The 15,965-nt window shown below is 38.9% G+C and overlaps 1 protein-coding gene and 1 pseudogene across 1 annotated transcript in view; one reads left to right on the plus strand and one right to left on the minus strand.

Annotated features, from left to right (window-relative positions):
• The window catches only part of LOC101713677 (ankyrin repeat domain-containing protein 26-like), a 63,118-nt gene that overhangs the window by 28,774 nt on the left and 18,379 nt on the right, over positions 1-15,965 (plus strand). The window contains exons 10-13 of the mRNA XM_021244588.2: positions 9,785-9,855; positions 10,240-10,333; positions 13,397-13,509; positions 15,032-15,155. Coding sequence (XP_021100247.2) covers positions 9,785-9,855; positions 10,240-10,333; positions 13,397-13,509; positions 15,032-15,155 — 402 coding nt within the window. The remainder of the gene's footprint in view (positions 1-9,784; positions 9,856-10,239; positions 10,334-13,396; positions 13,510-15,031; positions 15,156-15,965) is intronic.
• On the minus strand, positions 827-8,858 carry LOC106007797 (E3 ubiquitin-protein ligase RNF217 pseudogene; annotated as a pseudogene).

The following is a 15,965-nucleotide window of genomic DNA, read 5'->3' on the forward strand; positions in this document are numbered from 1 at the left end:
ATTTTTTTCTGGCACCAGAGACTGAACCCTGGGCCTTCCACTGAGCTACATCCCGGGCTGTTTTTATGTTTTATTCTGAGACAGGATCTCACTAAATTGCCCAGGCTGGACTTCAATTTGCTATCCTCATGCCTCAGCCTCCCTGAGTGTAGGGATTATAGACCTGTGCTACTACATCTGCCCTAATTTATTTCTTGTTGGTTTTTGAGATAGCATATCACAATATATCCCAGGCTGAACTTGAATTTACTATGTCACCCCAGGGTAGCCTCAAGCTTATAGCAATCCTGCCTCAGCCTCCTGAGTGCTAGGATCACAGGTGTGTGACACCAAGCCTGGTTTCTTTTCTTTCTTTTTTTTTTTTTTAACTGAGCTCCATTTTAATAGATACTTATATACACACACATTCACAACCCTATACACAAACATTGCAGTGACTCACGAGTCTTCTTATTCGTTTAGTTTCATCAGTTCCCTTTTGGGCACAGAAATTTTTAGCAATTACAGTATCTGAAGGAAGGAGGAATTCTACTGCTTGGGCCACACATGAGAACAGGCGCTTTCAGTGAACCTGTGGATTCTGAAAAGCGGCCTCACTTGTTGTGTCACCATTCACACTGAGTCTCACAGACAGGCCAGAAGGCTCAGGGCTCAAAGACAGTTCAAACAACCCTCAGGAGATCCACTCTCAGAACAATGCTAAGGATGACTGGTTCTCACTTAAAATATTTTCTTCCAAGAACCACAAAGGTCAGAGTTATGATACAGGTACTTACAGTTTATGAAAGTGACCATTTTTGAAAAGCAGCAATTGGTTTAGCAAAGGGCAGGACACCATGGTGGGAGTGCACTTTGGTAGAGGCCTTGTGGCCGTGAGGGCCAGGACGATGGCAGAGGCTCCTCCTGGGTGGGACACAGCCCGTCAGGTGAAGCCCTCTGCACTCTGCTAGTCCATACCAGTCTGAAACGGCTTTCTCTGTTTTTTACAGAGGCAATTGATGGGAAATAAAAATAACCCAATTACAATTGCTATGGCCCCTAGTGCTAATCCCAAAACTGGGATTAGAGGTGTAGTGAATAATTTTCCAGCACACTCTGACCCTCACACTAGTCTCCGTAAATGGGGTCTCTCTAGGAGGTAGCGATATTCGCATCCAAGTATACTGAGGTTTGATGTGTGGTCTCCAAACACCCAGAGCTAGCGGTATCTCTCCCCACATCAGTAATAAAAATTAGTGTTGCACTGTGAACAGGTCATGTGGTCACAACCTTTGGTTTTCTGGATGTGAATCTGGCACTTTAGACACTTCTGGGCGTTCCTTTTCCCATGCTCAATTTCGCTGGCCCAGTGACGCAGCAATTTGTCTCCTTTTTTGTACTCTTTTCAATTGACAACTTCGTGCCAAGGAGAGTGGCACTTAAAACACCAGACTAACTGGCAAGTGGGCACTGGATTTTGTATTTGCTCTCTGATCTGGAAGGGGTAGGAATATGTCCTTTTTTCTTAAAGGTTGTAAAGTGCTTGCACTGAGGACACGGCTTCGTGCTTTAATCAATTCGACCAAGTTCCAGGAATTGCTTATACTTGATGGAGTCCTCATGCCTTAGGATGTAGACAACCATTGTTTCTTCTTCTTTTTTTTTCCCATTAAGTTTATTGGTACATTTTAGTTATAAAATACAGTTACATTCATCATTGGGATCTTGTACCATTACATGAGTATCTTGGTTCTGATTTTTTTCCCCATTTCCCTTGCCCTCCCTTCACCCCCTCCACCCTTCCCTATTTGCAAAGACTTTGTTTCCATTTTTTTCCTTTTCTCATATTTTTCTTTTCCCTTTTTTCCTTTCCCCTACACCTCCAACTTCCCCTGCTCCTCTAGACCTTTCTTCCTATTACACAATATCAATTATACATTTTTAAAATTACAATATCAAGATCTAGGAGACAATACCACAGATTTTACAGAATTTAAAAGGATATAGAAAGCATATTACAAAAATCTTTCTTGAAATGAATTTGACAACTTCTAAGAAGTACCTTGGAAGACAAATGAATGAAACTAACTCTGGAGGAAACAAAATGTTTGAGTAGCGCCTATTAAAGAAAGCATATTCCTAGCCTGAAAACCTACCTATATAACAACAGCAGGCTCATATACATTTTAACTGATAAATTATATCAAACACTTAAAGCAGAAAAAAAGAGGAACACTTCTTCCCTCATTTTAGGAAATCAACATTGTGCTAATCCTAAAACTGGATAAAGATAATAGAAGAAAAAAGTATGAACATAGATAGAAATTTGGGGTTTTTTTCACTTTATTAAATTCTTTTATTGGTACATTGTAGGTATACAACACAATTACATTTCTCATTGGGAATTGTACCTTTACATAATGCATCTTGGTTCTTATTTTTTCCCCTTTCCTAGCCTTCCCTTCACCCTCTCCACCCTTCCCTATTTACAAAGACTTTATTTCCATTTTTTCCATTTCTCAGCATTTTTCCTTCCCCTTCTTTCCTTTCCCCTGCCCCTCCCACTACCCCTACCCCTTTGGACCTTTTCTTCCTATTTTGCATTATCGATTATTCATTCTAATCACTGGTACATTTTAGGTATACAATATAATGACATCCATCATTGGAAATTTGCACCTTTACATAGTCTCTCTTGGTTCTTATTTTTCACCCTTGCCCAGCCCTCCCTTCAACTCCTCCATTCCTCCCTATTTACAAAGACTTGGTTACTATTTTTCCATTTTCTCATATTAATCCCATTCCCTTCTATCCTTTCCCCTAGCCCTCCCACTTCCTTCCCCTTTGCCCCTTTTCTTCCTATTTCACATGACCTATTATACATTTTAGTCCTTATTTACACTTTCAGTTTCTCACACCAGAGAAACTATTCGGAATTTATTCATGTGTGTCCTATTTATTTCACTGAAGAGTATTGCCCCAATGTGCATCCACTAAGCTATAAATGTCTCTAATTTCTCATTTTTGATGGCTGAGTAGCACTCCACTTTATTAAAAAACCACATTTTCTTGATCCAGTCTCCAGTTGATGGGCATTTGGGCTGTTTCCAAGATTTAGCTATCACAAACTGTGCTGCTATGAACATGGGCGCACATATATCACTGTGCTATGATTCCTTTAATTCTTTGGGGAAGATCTGCAGCAGTGGAATAGCAGGGTCAAATGGGACTTCCAGTCCTAGTTCTTTGAGGTATCTCCATACAGATTTCCACAGTGTTTGCACCAGTCTACACTCCCACCAGCAGTGGAGCGGGGTTCCGCTTTCCCCACAGCCCCGCCAGCATTTGTTGTTGGTGGATTTCATGATAGCAGCCATTCTTTCTGGAGTGAAGTGGAATCTCAGCATTGTTTTCATTTGCATCTCTTGAATGACCAGTGATGTTGAACACTTTTTCACGTATTTATTTGCTATTTCTACTTCTTTGTGTGAGTACTGTCTGTTCATTTAAGATGCCCATTTGCGAATTGGGTCTTTAAATTTGGGAGGTCTGATCTTTTTAAGTTCTTTATAGATTCGAGATAGTAGACCTTTGTCTAAGGAAGAGCAGGTGAAGATTTTTCCCACATTGTGGGTTGTCTCTGCACACTGCTGGTGGTTTCTCTTGCTGTGCAGAAGCCTTTTGATAAGAAGAGATCCCACTTGTTGATTGTTGGTGCTAGTTCACAGGCAAATGAGGTTTTGTTCATAAAATCTTTTCCTACACCGAAGTCTTCAAGGGTTCTACCTAACCTCTGTTCCAACTGGTTCAGAGTTTCTATTTTAATATTTAGATCTTTAATCCATTTTGATTTTAGCTTAGTGCATGGTGAGAGATATAGGTGTAGTTCTAATCTTTGGCAAGTTGAAGCCCAATTTTTCCAGCACCCTTTATTAAAGAGGCTATCTTTCCTCCAGTGAGGGTGTTTGGCTCCTTTATCGAAGATGAGATGGCTGAGTGTGTCTGGCCTTGTTTCTCCATCTTCTAATCTGTTCCACTGGTCCTCAGGTCTGTTTCTTTGCCAGTACCATGCTGTTTTTATCACAGTAGCTTTGTAGTAGAGTTGCAGGTTGGGGATTGTGATACCCCCTGCCATGTCTCTGTTACCTAGAATTGCTTTTGCTATTCTGGGTCTCTTCTTGTTCCAAATGAATTTTTGGATTGTGTTTTCAAGGTCCATGAAGTATGCTGCTGGGATCTGAATTGGAATTGCATTAAATCTATATAGCAGTTTTGGAAGTATGGCCATTTTCACTATATTAATCCTTCCTACCCAGGAGCAGGGGATGTCTGTCCATTTTCTGATATCATCTTCAATCTCTCTTTTCAGAGTGCCATAGTTTTCAGAGAAGAGGTCTTTGATTTCTTTCATTAGGTTGATTCCTAGGTATTTCAGTTTTTTGGATGCTATTGTGAAAGGAATTATTTGCCCTGTTTCTCTCTCAGTGAGTCTGTCATTGGTGTAGAGGAAAGCTATTGATTTTTGTGTGTTGACCTTGTAACCAGCTACTTGACTGAATTTGGTTATTAAGTCTAGAAGACTTTTGGTGGAGTTCTTGGGGTCTTCTATTTAGAGTATCATGTCATCTGCAAATAAGGACAATTTGACTTCTTCATTTCCTATCTTTATTCCTTTTATTTCTTTCTCTTGTCTAATTGCTGTGGCTAAAGTTTCCAGAACTATATTGAACAAGAGTGGTGATAGTGGACATCCTTGTCTTGTTCTTGATTTTAGTGTGAAGGATTTCAGTTTTTGACCATTCAGTATGATATTGGTTGTTGATTTTTCATAGATGGCTTCTATCAGTTTGAGGTAGAGACCATCTATTCCAATTTTTTGTAGGGTTTTTATCATAAATGCATGTTGGATTTTGTCAAATGCTTTTTCTGCGTCTGCAGAGATAATCATATGGTTTTTGTCCTTAGCTCTATTGATATAGTGTATTACATTGATTGATTTGCGTATATTGAACCATCCCTGCATCCCTGCTATGAATCCCACTTGATCAGGGTGTATGAGCTTCTTGATGATCTTCTGCATTCTATTTTCCAGTATCTTATTAAGGATTTTTGCATCTATGTTCATTTGTGAGATTGGCCTATAGTTCTCCTTTTCGGTTGGGTCTTTCTCTGCTTTGGGGATCAAGGTGATGCTTGCTTCCAGGAATGAATTTGGGAGTATTGCTTCCCTTTCAATTTCATTGAAGAGTTTAAACAGTAGTGGCAGCAGTTCCTCTCTAAATGTCTTGTAGAATTCAGCAGTGAAGCCATCAGGGCCCAAGCTTTTCTTAGTTGATAAGTTTTTAATTACATTTTCAATTTCATTGGTTGATATTGGGTTGTTCAGAATTTTATGTCTTCTTCATTCAACTTTGGTAATTCATATGTATCTAGAAATCTGTCCATTTCTTCTGTGTTGTCCATCTTATTAGGGTATAGGTTCTGGAAGTAGGTATTGATGATCCTCTGGATTTCTGCTGGGTCTGTTGTCATTTCACCCTTTTCATTCCTAATTGCATGGATTTGGGCCTTTTCTTTCCTTTTTCTGACAAGGTTGGCTAAAGGTTTGTCAATTTTGTTGATTCTTTTGAAGAACCAACTCTTGGCTTCATGGATTTTTTGTATCGTTCTCTTAGTCTCCATTGCATTGATTTCTCCTCTGATCTTTATAATTTCCTCCCTTATATGAGTTCTGGGGTTGTCCAGTTCTTTTTCTAGAAGCTTGAGGTGCAGTATCAGGTTGTTTAATTGGGCTCATTCTGTTTTCCTAATATGCGTATTCACTGCTATGAATTTCCCTCGTAAGACTGCTTTCATTGTGTCCCATAGATTCCGATATGTTGTATTGTCTTTATCATTTAATTGAAGGAACTGTCTGATTTCTTCTTTAATTTCCTCTGTGACCCATTGGTTATTCAGAAGTGTGTTGTTCAATTTCCATGTGTTTATGAAATTTTTTGAGTTTCTTTTGCTATGGATCTCCAATTTCATCACCCTATGGTCTGATAATATACAGGGGATAACTTCAATTCCCTCATACTTACTTAAGCATGTTCTATGTGTCAGTATGTGGTCTATTTTGGAGAATGACCCATGTGCAGCTGAGAAGAATGTGTATTCTGATTTTGTGAGGTGGAAGACTCTGTAAACATCTGTCAAGTTCATTTGTTCAAGAGTTCGATTGAGTTCTAGTATTCCATTACTTATTTTTTATCTAGTTGATCTATCTATTTGTGACAGTGGGGTGTTGAGGTCCCCCACTACAATTGTATCAGTGCATATATGACTTTTCATGTCCGTTAGTATTTGTTTTATATAGTTGGGCGCACTAGTGTTTGGTGCATAGATATTTATGATTGTCATCTCTTCCTCTTGGATTCTTCCCTTTACAAGGATGTAGTGTCCTTCTTCGTCTCTCTTAATCAGTGTTGATTTGAAATCTATTTCATCTGCAAAGAGGATAGCTACTCCTGCTTTTTTTCGGGTTCCTGTTGTATGGAGTATTGTTTTCCACCCTTTAACTTTCAGTCTATGAGTTTCCCTTTGAATTAAGTGTGTTTCTTGTATGCAGCATATTGTTGGATTTTGCTTCTTGACCCATTCTGCCAGTCTATTTCTTTTGATTGGTGAATTGAGACCATTAACATTGATGGTTATAACTGAAACCTTTTGACTTGTCATTGCCGTGACTTTTTCTTTTTGTTGGGTTCTCCCTCTTTACATTTACTTTCTTGTCATGCCAGATGGCTTCATTCTGCTTTGCTTCCTGGGGTTGTGATCCTCAATGTCTGTTTCTAGGATATTGTGTAAAATTCTTTGGAGTGCTGGTTTGGTATTCATGAAGTTCCTAAGGTGCTCTTTGTCATGAAAGTATCTTATTTCTCCATCCATTTTGAAAGATAGTTTTGCAGGGTACATCAATCTGAGTTGGAGGCTATTTTCTTTTAGGGCTTGGAATATGTCACTCCAAGCTCTTCTTGCCTTGATGGTTTGTGTTGAGAAGTCTGCTGTGATTCTGATGGGCTTTCCTTTGTATGTGATTTGTTTCTTTTCTCTAACTGCTTGTAGAACTTTGTTCTTCTATTGAGTTTCTGGAATCTTAACAATTATATGCCTATGTGTAGATTTTTTTTGATCAAGGCTATTTGGAGTCCTATATGGCTTACTTATCTGTATGTCAAGCTCTTTTCCCCTTCCTGGGAAGTTTTCTGCCATTATTTCTGTGAAGAGATTTTTTTTTATGTCATCTGCACTCTCTCCTGTTTCTTCATTGACTCCAATCAGTCTTATGTTATTCTTCTTTGCATCATCTAGCAGCTGCTGGATTGATTTCTCATGTTCTCTTATAATTTTGAAGCAATTTTTCTTTTCCTGGTCATTAACTGCAATCTTGTCTTCTATATCTGAAATTCTGTCCTCACTTTGGCTCATTCTGCTGTGTAGACTTTCAGTGGAGTTTTTCATGTCTTGGAAATCTATTTGCATCTGTTTTATGGATTCTACTTGTTTCCTATGTTGGGATTCCATCATGTTCCTGAGCTCCTCTCTAGATTTATTAATCATGTCTTGCACTAGGGGCACAATTTCTCCTGTTATCTGAGAAATTATTTCTGATTTCCTTTTTTCCAGATCCCCTTTTGTTACCAGTTCAGTGAGTCCAGGTGGTTGAGTATCAGAGTGTTCCATCTCATTTCCCTTTGGGGTTGGTGTAGGTGATCTGGAAATCTGGTTTTGAGACTTATTTACGTGTTTTCTCATTTCGACGGGGGGGGGCCTGTTGGCACCTGCACAGATTACCTCCACTGAGCTGGGAGAGGTGGGACAGGGGCCGGGAGCAGCGGTAGGGATGGTGGCCCAAAAGCCCCTTCCTCTGGACCAGGAGCAGCAGGACAGAAGATGGCCCAAAAGCCCTTTCCTCTGGGCTGGGAGCAGCGGGAGGGATATTGGCTGGGAAGCCCCTTCCTCTGGGCCGGGAGCAGCGGGACTCAGTGGTCTGGTGGTCTGGTGTCCTCTGCGTCTTTGTAGTGTGGAACCAGGTGGCTGCCTTTCTGCAATGGGCTGATTCGGCGTGTTCCGCGGGACTCGTGACCTGGGTAGGGCGTGTGCAGACCTCGATAGAAATTTGTTTAAGGAAACAGACTAATAGAAGTCAGATCTGGCAGTATGTAGAAAGTGGTTTTGTTATAGGGATGGCAGTGTTGGTTCAGCATTGGAAGATCCACCTCTGAAAGTCATCTTTTAAACAGAGGAAAGGAAGAAGCCATATGATCCTGTCACTAGTTGGAGAAAAAGTGTCAGACTAAATTCTACAGCTGTTCATGGTAAAAGCTATCAGTAGAACCATTGTTTCTTCCAGGAATTCGAAGCACTGGGTGATAGGGCATTTGATTTCTACTTGGCCAAGCTGTACCTGCCCGCTCAGGTAGACTTTGAGGCACTCTCCTCACCTGACCTTCTCGCAGCAGGGCAGGGGCTCCATGGGCTTGTCTTCCAGGCACACCTGGCACAGGAGCACCGCACCGTGAGGGCCGCGCGGGGGCTCCGACCCCGCCTAGGCAGGCTTAGGGCAGCGCGCCCAGCAGGCCGCTACGCAGAAGGGCTCGGGGCCTGGTGCGGGTCCAGCTCGGTGCCGCTGGGCGCTGGGGGCTGGGCAGCGAGGCCGGGGAGCTGGCGAGGCGCGGCGGGGCCCTGGCGGCAGCGGGGCCGCGGCGCAGCTCACTCTCCACTGAGAACACGAAGCAGCACGCGGGGCGCGCAGCGCCCTCCTCCTGGCACTCCGCGCTCACCGCGCCCCGCTCCTCGCCCATCGCCGCCCGGGGCCCGCGCTCCCGGGGGCCCATCCAGCTGCCAGGACGCCGCCGGCGCCCGCAGTGATATCCCTAAAATATCAAAATTTTATCAAAAACATAAGAAACAGTCATACCCAATGGCAAAGATTTTATAAAGCTCACTGTGTGTGGCGTGCTTTCCTAAGCTCTCTATGTATAGTCCCTCATTTAATTTTCCCAGCAGTCTAGTGAGGTGTAGATGCTGTTGCTCTCTCCAATTCACAGATGAAGAAAACAAGACAAAGTTCATCTTCTTAAGATCCCACTGCTGGTAACCGGTGGAGCTGGGACTCAGGCCCAGGCATCCTGGCTTCCGTGTAGATACTGTTTCTCAGTTTCAGGAGCCATCTAGATGTTATGAAGTGTAATGCTCATTTTAGTATCACTGTTCTCCAATCATGGTTGATGAATGGTATTTGGAATACAAAAATATGAGAGTACAGTATAATGCTTGTAATATAAAAATACAACTAAATGAACAGTATGAGTAAAGGAATTTCCTCTTTGTCCCCATTTTACCAAGTTTTTTGTTTTTGGTTTTTTCCTGCAACACGGGGATCTCCCTGTATTGCCAAGGCTGGTCTGGAGACTCACCTTCCTGAGTGGCTGGGACTACGGGCACATAGTACTGTGCCTGCCCTCCAGTTTTGTCAGTTTGAGTACCTGGTGACATAGCTAAAATCAGGAATAGTGTGTTTCATACCTAGAGCAGGGATCAATACACTTTTCTGTAAAGGGCCAGATAGTGTTATTTTGGGCTCTGTGAGCCAGAGGATCCTTGCTTCAACAATTCAGTTAACTCTGTAGTTGCAGCACAGAGGTAACTTTAAACAGTTATGGAGGTGGAGTACTGTGGCTGTGTTCCAGTACAATTGTAGCATGAAAACTGGTGGTGGGAAGGTTATTAGTAAAGGCTTTTGGTTTTTGTTTTGTTGTAGTTGGAAGAAGAACGGAATCGACACAAAGAGACTGTGCGGTATACTGAGAAGCTGCAAGGACTCCTGCAAAAGTATGATTTAAAGCAGTATACAAATAACTCGAGCATTCATAAAGCAAATGAGCAATATAGTATGAGAAATATGTCAGTTAGATAATAAATTTCCATCAAGCTGTGTGAAATTCTAGCTTTAATGAAGTTACTTGAAATGTTTAATTTAGGGCTGTGCATATAGTGCAATAGTAAGAGCATGGGCTTGACATATGAGGCCCCATGTTCAATGACAACAGTGGCAGAAGAAAAATGATCCACAACCACTGATAGAATAATGATAATTACTAAATCATCTACTTTTCCCAGTTTTTAAGATTGTGTGTATTCTTTCAAATGTTCAACAATTATCTGATTTTTAAAAGTAGGCCCATGAAAATAATTATTTTCCCATAAATATGTTAGGCTTAAACTTGAAAATTTCCGGCTAAAAAGTGAAGTAAAAAAGCAAAAAGGGGAAATTGAACAGCTTCAGAAAAACCTGTTAAGTACAAATTTGGTAAGTCAGTCTCTTTTTCATCTCTGTCATAATGAAAAGGAGTTTTTATTTCTCTAGTAGTGTATAGGAATATTTTATTTTATTTTTATTTTTTTGGTACCAGGGATCAAACTCGGGTCCTTGTGCTTGTGCAGCAGGTGGCAAAACCACTGAGCTAGCCTTTATATAGGAATATTTTAGGCAAAATATTTTAAGAAAAATCTCATTGATAAAAATATCTGTCATACTCATATTGATACTACTGCCTCTGCTAGTAGTGAAGTCCTCTTAACTTTATAGAAGGTAGTTGAATGCATACAATTAATGACTTTGACAGTACTATTTTAATAAGAAAGATTGTGAGAGTCAAAAATTGATATTTTATATATGCCACATTTTGTTTATCCATTATCCTTTGAAGGACCTGAAAGTTATTTCCACATTTTATTGAAAATAATTCTGCTCTGGACATTGATATATAACTATATATTTGGAGTCCTAGCTAATATTTTATAATAACTTTTAAAATTCCAGAAAATTTAATTATGTAATCTAGAATTTTGACTTTCTCTTGGAATCAAAGCCTTTCCATGAGATTTAGAGTACAAATTACTGTTAATTTATATTCTTATCAAGAATAGATACTAGGTCATTAGACAATCTTTTTTTTCCCCAAAGAAATATTTATTTCTCTTTGACTATAAGAAAATGAAAAAGATGTCAGTAAAAAAGTAGAAATGGCTGTTTTTCTTACAGAGTAACTAGCGGTCCTAGCATTGTAGTTTCAGAATTTTTTGCAGCCATTTATGCTCTTCAGCTACTCAAAGATATAACAGTCCAGCAGATTTATGTACAAGTCTGGTGACAGTTTGCTGATGTATAATGAAAACCATGTAACTGCTGACCAAGCACTGCAGAATCTCCTGTTGTTCATGCTGTCCTGTGTAGGAATTAGGGTCACAGGATGCATCGTGCATGCAGATTTGGAGCTGTGTGCCAGCTCCTTCCACTAACTGATTTCTTTCTTTTTTTTTTTTGGTACGTGGGATCGAACTTGGGTCCTTGTGCTTTCGAGGCAGGTGGTGAAACCACTGAGCTAAATCCCTGGCCCACACTAACTGATTTCTTAAAGTCACAGCAACTTAGTCCACGCAGCTCCGTTACACAGACACATGTTTTTATGGCTTGTGTCTAGATGTCCCCCAAAGCCTCAGTGTTCATGGGTGGGGCCTTTTCAGATTCACGTGGCTGAATCTAGTGCGTGATGCTGGGATTAAGGGTGTGTGATTACTAAATTGGCCCACTGATTTGTTTGGCATAGTTCTGGGATCAAGGACATGATGCTAAGATTAAGGGTGTGAGTGCTACCCACCCCAAAGGTAGGTAGCCTGGATAAAATAGAAGGGACAGAAAAAGGCTTGTCACTTGTTGCTTATTGCTGCTGCTGCTTGTCTTCTCCTCTGAGATGTCCCTCTGCCATGCCACCCAGCCTTGGAGCCAGCCAACTATGAGCTGAAACCTCTACAAACTGTGAGCTAAATGAACCTTTCCTCCCTTAACTTGTGGGTGTTGGGTATATTGTCTCAGCAATGAGAAAAGCAAACTAAGACACATTATCAGGGGCACCAGAGTGTTCTGACTATTGTTTCACTGAAGAAACATGGACAACTAATGTTTTCTAGATTTCACATAAATTAGTCCTGCTTTACTGCCATACTTTTCAAATACATCAATATAATGACAAACAGTTTTCTGTGAATTAAAATGCCTGGAGATATACTCTTACCTTAAGTGTCATGCACAAATATATTCAGGTGTTGAAAAATTGGTAATAGTACAGTATAGAACAGGAAATTATTGGAAAGAAAACAATGGGAAACAATCTGACCCCAGGGAAAAAGTAGCATTATAAAAGAAAACAAGATAAATTATGCTGGTCAGTATTCTAAGGATGAGTGTCCCCCTCCCCAAGATTAGAAAATGACTAAATTCAAAGTAACACCAATGTGACTCAACATGAAATGTGTAGGCTTCTCCTCAGAAGTAACTCATACCAAATAATGGCTGATGAGGCTTTTTTCTATGAGAAGTGAACTGCAAGGAAGAAGTAACTGTGTAAATGACCCTTGAACAGAGGTCAGGGTGGAAATGGCGATGAGGTAATGAGAGTAGAAGGTTCTGATTTAAGGGCCTCTGAGAATCTGAAATGAAAAGGGGGCAAAACTGAGCTGTTGCCTTTAGGAGAGCAGTGGGGCTAGAGGAGCAGAGAAGAAGTGTGATCACTGTGAGCAGAGGCTGCCAAGCAGTTGGCAGGATAAGAATGCTATTAAAATAAAAGTCCTTGATGGACCCTCACATTACTTTATTGGAATTACAGCAGAGAAACCAGATTGTAATGTGCAAGAAGTGATTTAAAAAACTAAATTTGTAGATGAGACCATGTGTCAAGAGAATATAAGAGTCCAGTGGAACAGGAGAAACAAGATGATAGCCACAAGAATCATGCAAAAGTTAGATTTCTGTACATTACCAAAAAGACTTAAACGTTAAGGAAAAATGCTTAATAGCAAAAAAAAAAAAAAAGAAAGAAAGAAAGAAAAGAAAGAAAGCAGAAGGCAGCAAATAAATTCCTGAGAGAATAATTACAGATAATTAGTACCTTTCTCATGCCAAAGACAAGTGAGGTTCAAAAATATAATGAAATCAGGTAGATATTTTCCAAAACTTGTCTTGATAAAACATAGTTTAAATAAATCTGAAATAACTTAAGTTATTGATGGAAAGGCTTCTAGGGTATCTTTAGAAACTAAAATGGAAATATAACCATTCTTTTTATATTTTTTCATCAACATTTATTTGTAAAACTTTTAACTAATTTTGACAGTACAGTTTTCAGAAAAGATTATGAAAGTACAAGTTAATTTGAGCTATGTTAAGAGAAGTAATTATTTTTGAAGTCTGTACTTATTGGTGTCATTTTTATACAATGCATTAAAACATTTGTGAACTCATGAGAAGTCATATTTTTAAGAAAGACTGAATTTCTAGATTTTTGAAAAATAATTTTAAGCTGTTTTTTCAAAGTCTGAAGGTGATAAAGAACAGTTAAAGAAATTTACTGCATTAACAGAGTATCAGAAATATACTTTGGATGAAGAAAAGAGGAAAAATGGTGAATTACGAAAAGAGCTAACTGGGTAAGGTTTTTATTTGTCAGATCTTATCAACCATTCATTAAGTGATTTCACCAACTTTACTAAAGCTAAAAACAGCCTCTCTCGTTCTTTAACAATACTAAAATTAATCTTGATTTATCTTACATTTTCTTTGTACCTCTTTGATTTATAAAATCTATCACAGAATTACATTTCTTTTGCATGGGTACTTCCATGTGTACATGAGGTATACATGTTATTAACCTTCTGTTTGCTTAGTGTGTGTGTGTGTGTTCATATGTGTGTTTCTTCACACATATATACTACATAAATAATGTACAGCCATCTCTTGATGTAGTCAGAGTATTGGTTCCAGAACTCCCTCAGATACCAAAATCGATGGTCACTCAAGTCTCCTTTATATCATGGTGTAGTGCTTCCATATAACCTACTCAACTCTTCCATACACTTTATATCACCTCTAGATTACTTACAATACCTAATATAATATAAATGTTATATAAATCATTGTTATATCATTCGGGGAGTAATGACAAGAAAAAAACCATCAGTATGTGTTCAACACAGATGCAGATTTTTTCTGAGTATTTTCAGTCCACTATTGGCTAACCTACAGATAGAAAGTGGTGACTGTATATATGCTTCATACACACAAAATGTATGTATGACTTGCTGATGAGACTGTTTCTACCACCAGATGAAGAAAATGGAATGTTTTCCGGTGTCTTGAAGTCCCCAACATGGCTGCTTTTCTATTTATTTGGGGACAACTCGAGTTTGTTATGAATCTAATCAATACTTTTCTCTCCTTTAACTGTCTTTACATTATTTTGCATCTCTTGCATTTTGTCAACCTTGTGGTGGCAAAAGCTGAAATGTCTTCTTAAAACAACCTTTTAGTCTACCCATTATTTCTCCGTTGATCTCCTTTCTCCTAAACTCTGCCTCTTTTCTTTTCCTCTCCAACTCAGGTTTCAAAGATCCTATTTCCTCTATTTTTCTACTTTGAATGATCTCTTCAATGTTTTGTTTTGTTTCCTTTTCTTTACCTTTTTGTCTGGGATTGAATTTATGTCCTTGCACATGCTAAACACATGCTCTATCACTGAGCTACACTTCCAGTCCACCTTCAGATTTTTGTGCACACTTTCTGTACTTATTCATCATGGGTTCAAGGTGCCAAAGTGCATTTTTCTTATCTTTTAAGCATTCCTATATAAGTAGATTTTATATAAGTATATTTTTTCTCCTTTGTTACTGGGCTTTACCCAACAATCATAAGTTCATTTTTATGTTAACATACCAAAGTGGATATTAATTATAAGAACCCTATATATGGTTATAATGTTAGCTCTTTACCTGTAATACATATATCACAAATTTTCTGTATATTATTCATCTAAGATTATAATTCCATCAGAATACTTTCAAATAATGGAAACAAATGAAAAAGGATCATAATTTCTAGATTTGCTTGTTTTATCATAGAACATAATATCTGTTTAAACAATCTTTCAAAACTTCACTTTGTACATTCTTGCAGATTTAAGAAACTTTATAAAATGACAGAAATAAAGTTAAATGAGCAGGAAAATGGAGACTTCCGTTTTCATGGAGATTTAAAATCCAATGAATTGGATATCCCAATTAACATGCTAATACACAAGGTAATTTTTATTTAGTTTTGGGAACAAAAACTACTTAGGAGAACTATAAATCTCTCAGTCTGTTGAGCAGTGAAATTAACTTTTTTTTACTTTATAGACTTGATATCAATGAAAAATGTACACTTTTCTATTAAAAAGACATACTACTGTCATAAGCCCCAGCTGATGATATAAAGCCAACCTATACACCATTACATGACCCCAAATCATGTGTACCAAATGAATTGGGGGGTTTACACCTTTATTGAAATACTGTTGACATGCCTTGAAATTCAGACATTTAAAGTATGCAGTTTGGTGGCTTTTAGTATACTCACCAAGTTAGCAATCATCACCACCGTTTTAGAACATTCTTCCACCCTAAAAAGAAAGCTCATAACCTTTAGCCATCACCTTCCCTGCTCAGCCTCAGAGAACCACTGATGTACTTTGTAGATTTGCTTCTTTGGGACATTTTATATCAAAGTTCTCACAGGATATGTGCTCTGGCTTCTTTTAGACTGTCTTCTTTCATTTAGCATGGTTTCAAGATTTATTTGTGTTGTAGCAGGTGTCAGTACTTAATTTCCTCTTCTAAGTAATATCCTCTTAATGGATTTTTAATTCATCACTTGATGGACTTTGGGAATAGTTTCCATTTCGACAGTTATTAATGCTCCTATGGTTATACATGTACAAGTTTTCGTGTTTGCCTGTTTTCTCTTGGCTTATGTGTAGAATTGCTGAGTCATGTGATAACTCTGTGCTTAACCTTTTGAGAAAGTAGTAGTACTAGCCTGTTTTCCAAAGCGGTGGTGCCATTTCACATTC

This window comes from Heterocephalus glaber, unplaced genomic scaffold (genome assembly GCF_053883595.1).
Source record: "Heterocephalus glaber isolate CG9 unplaced genomic scaffold, H.glaber_assembly_v1.0 deba00001662, whole genome shotgun sequence".
In the NCBI taxonomy this organism is placed as follows: domain Eukaryota; kingdom Metazoa; phylum Chordata; class Mammalia; order Rodentia; family Bathyergidae; genus Heterocephalus; species Heterocephalus glaber.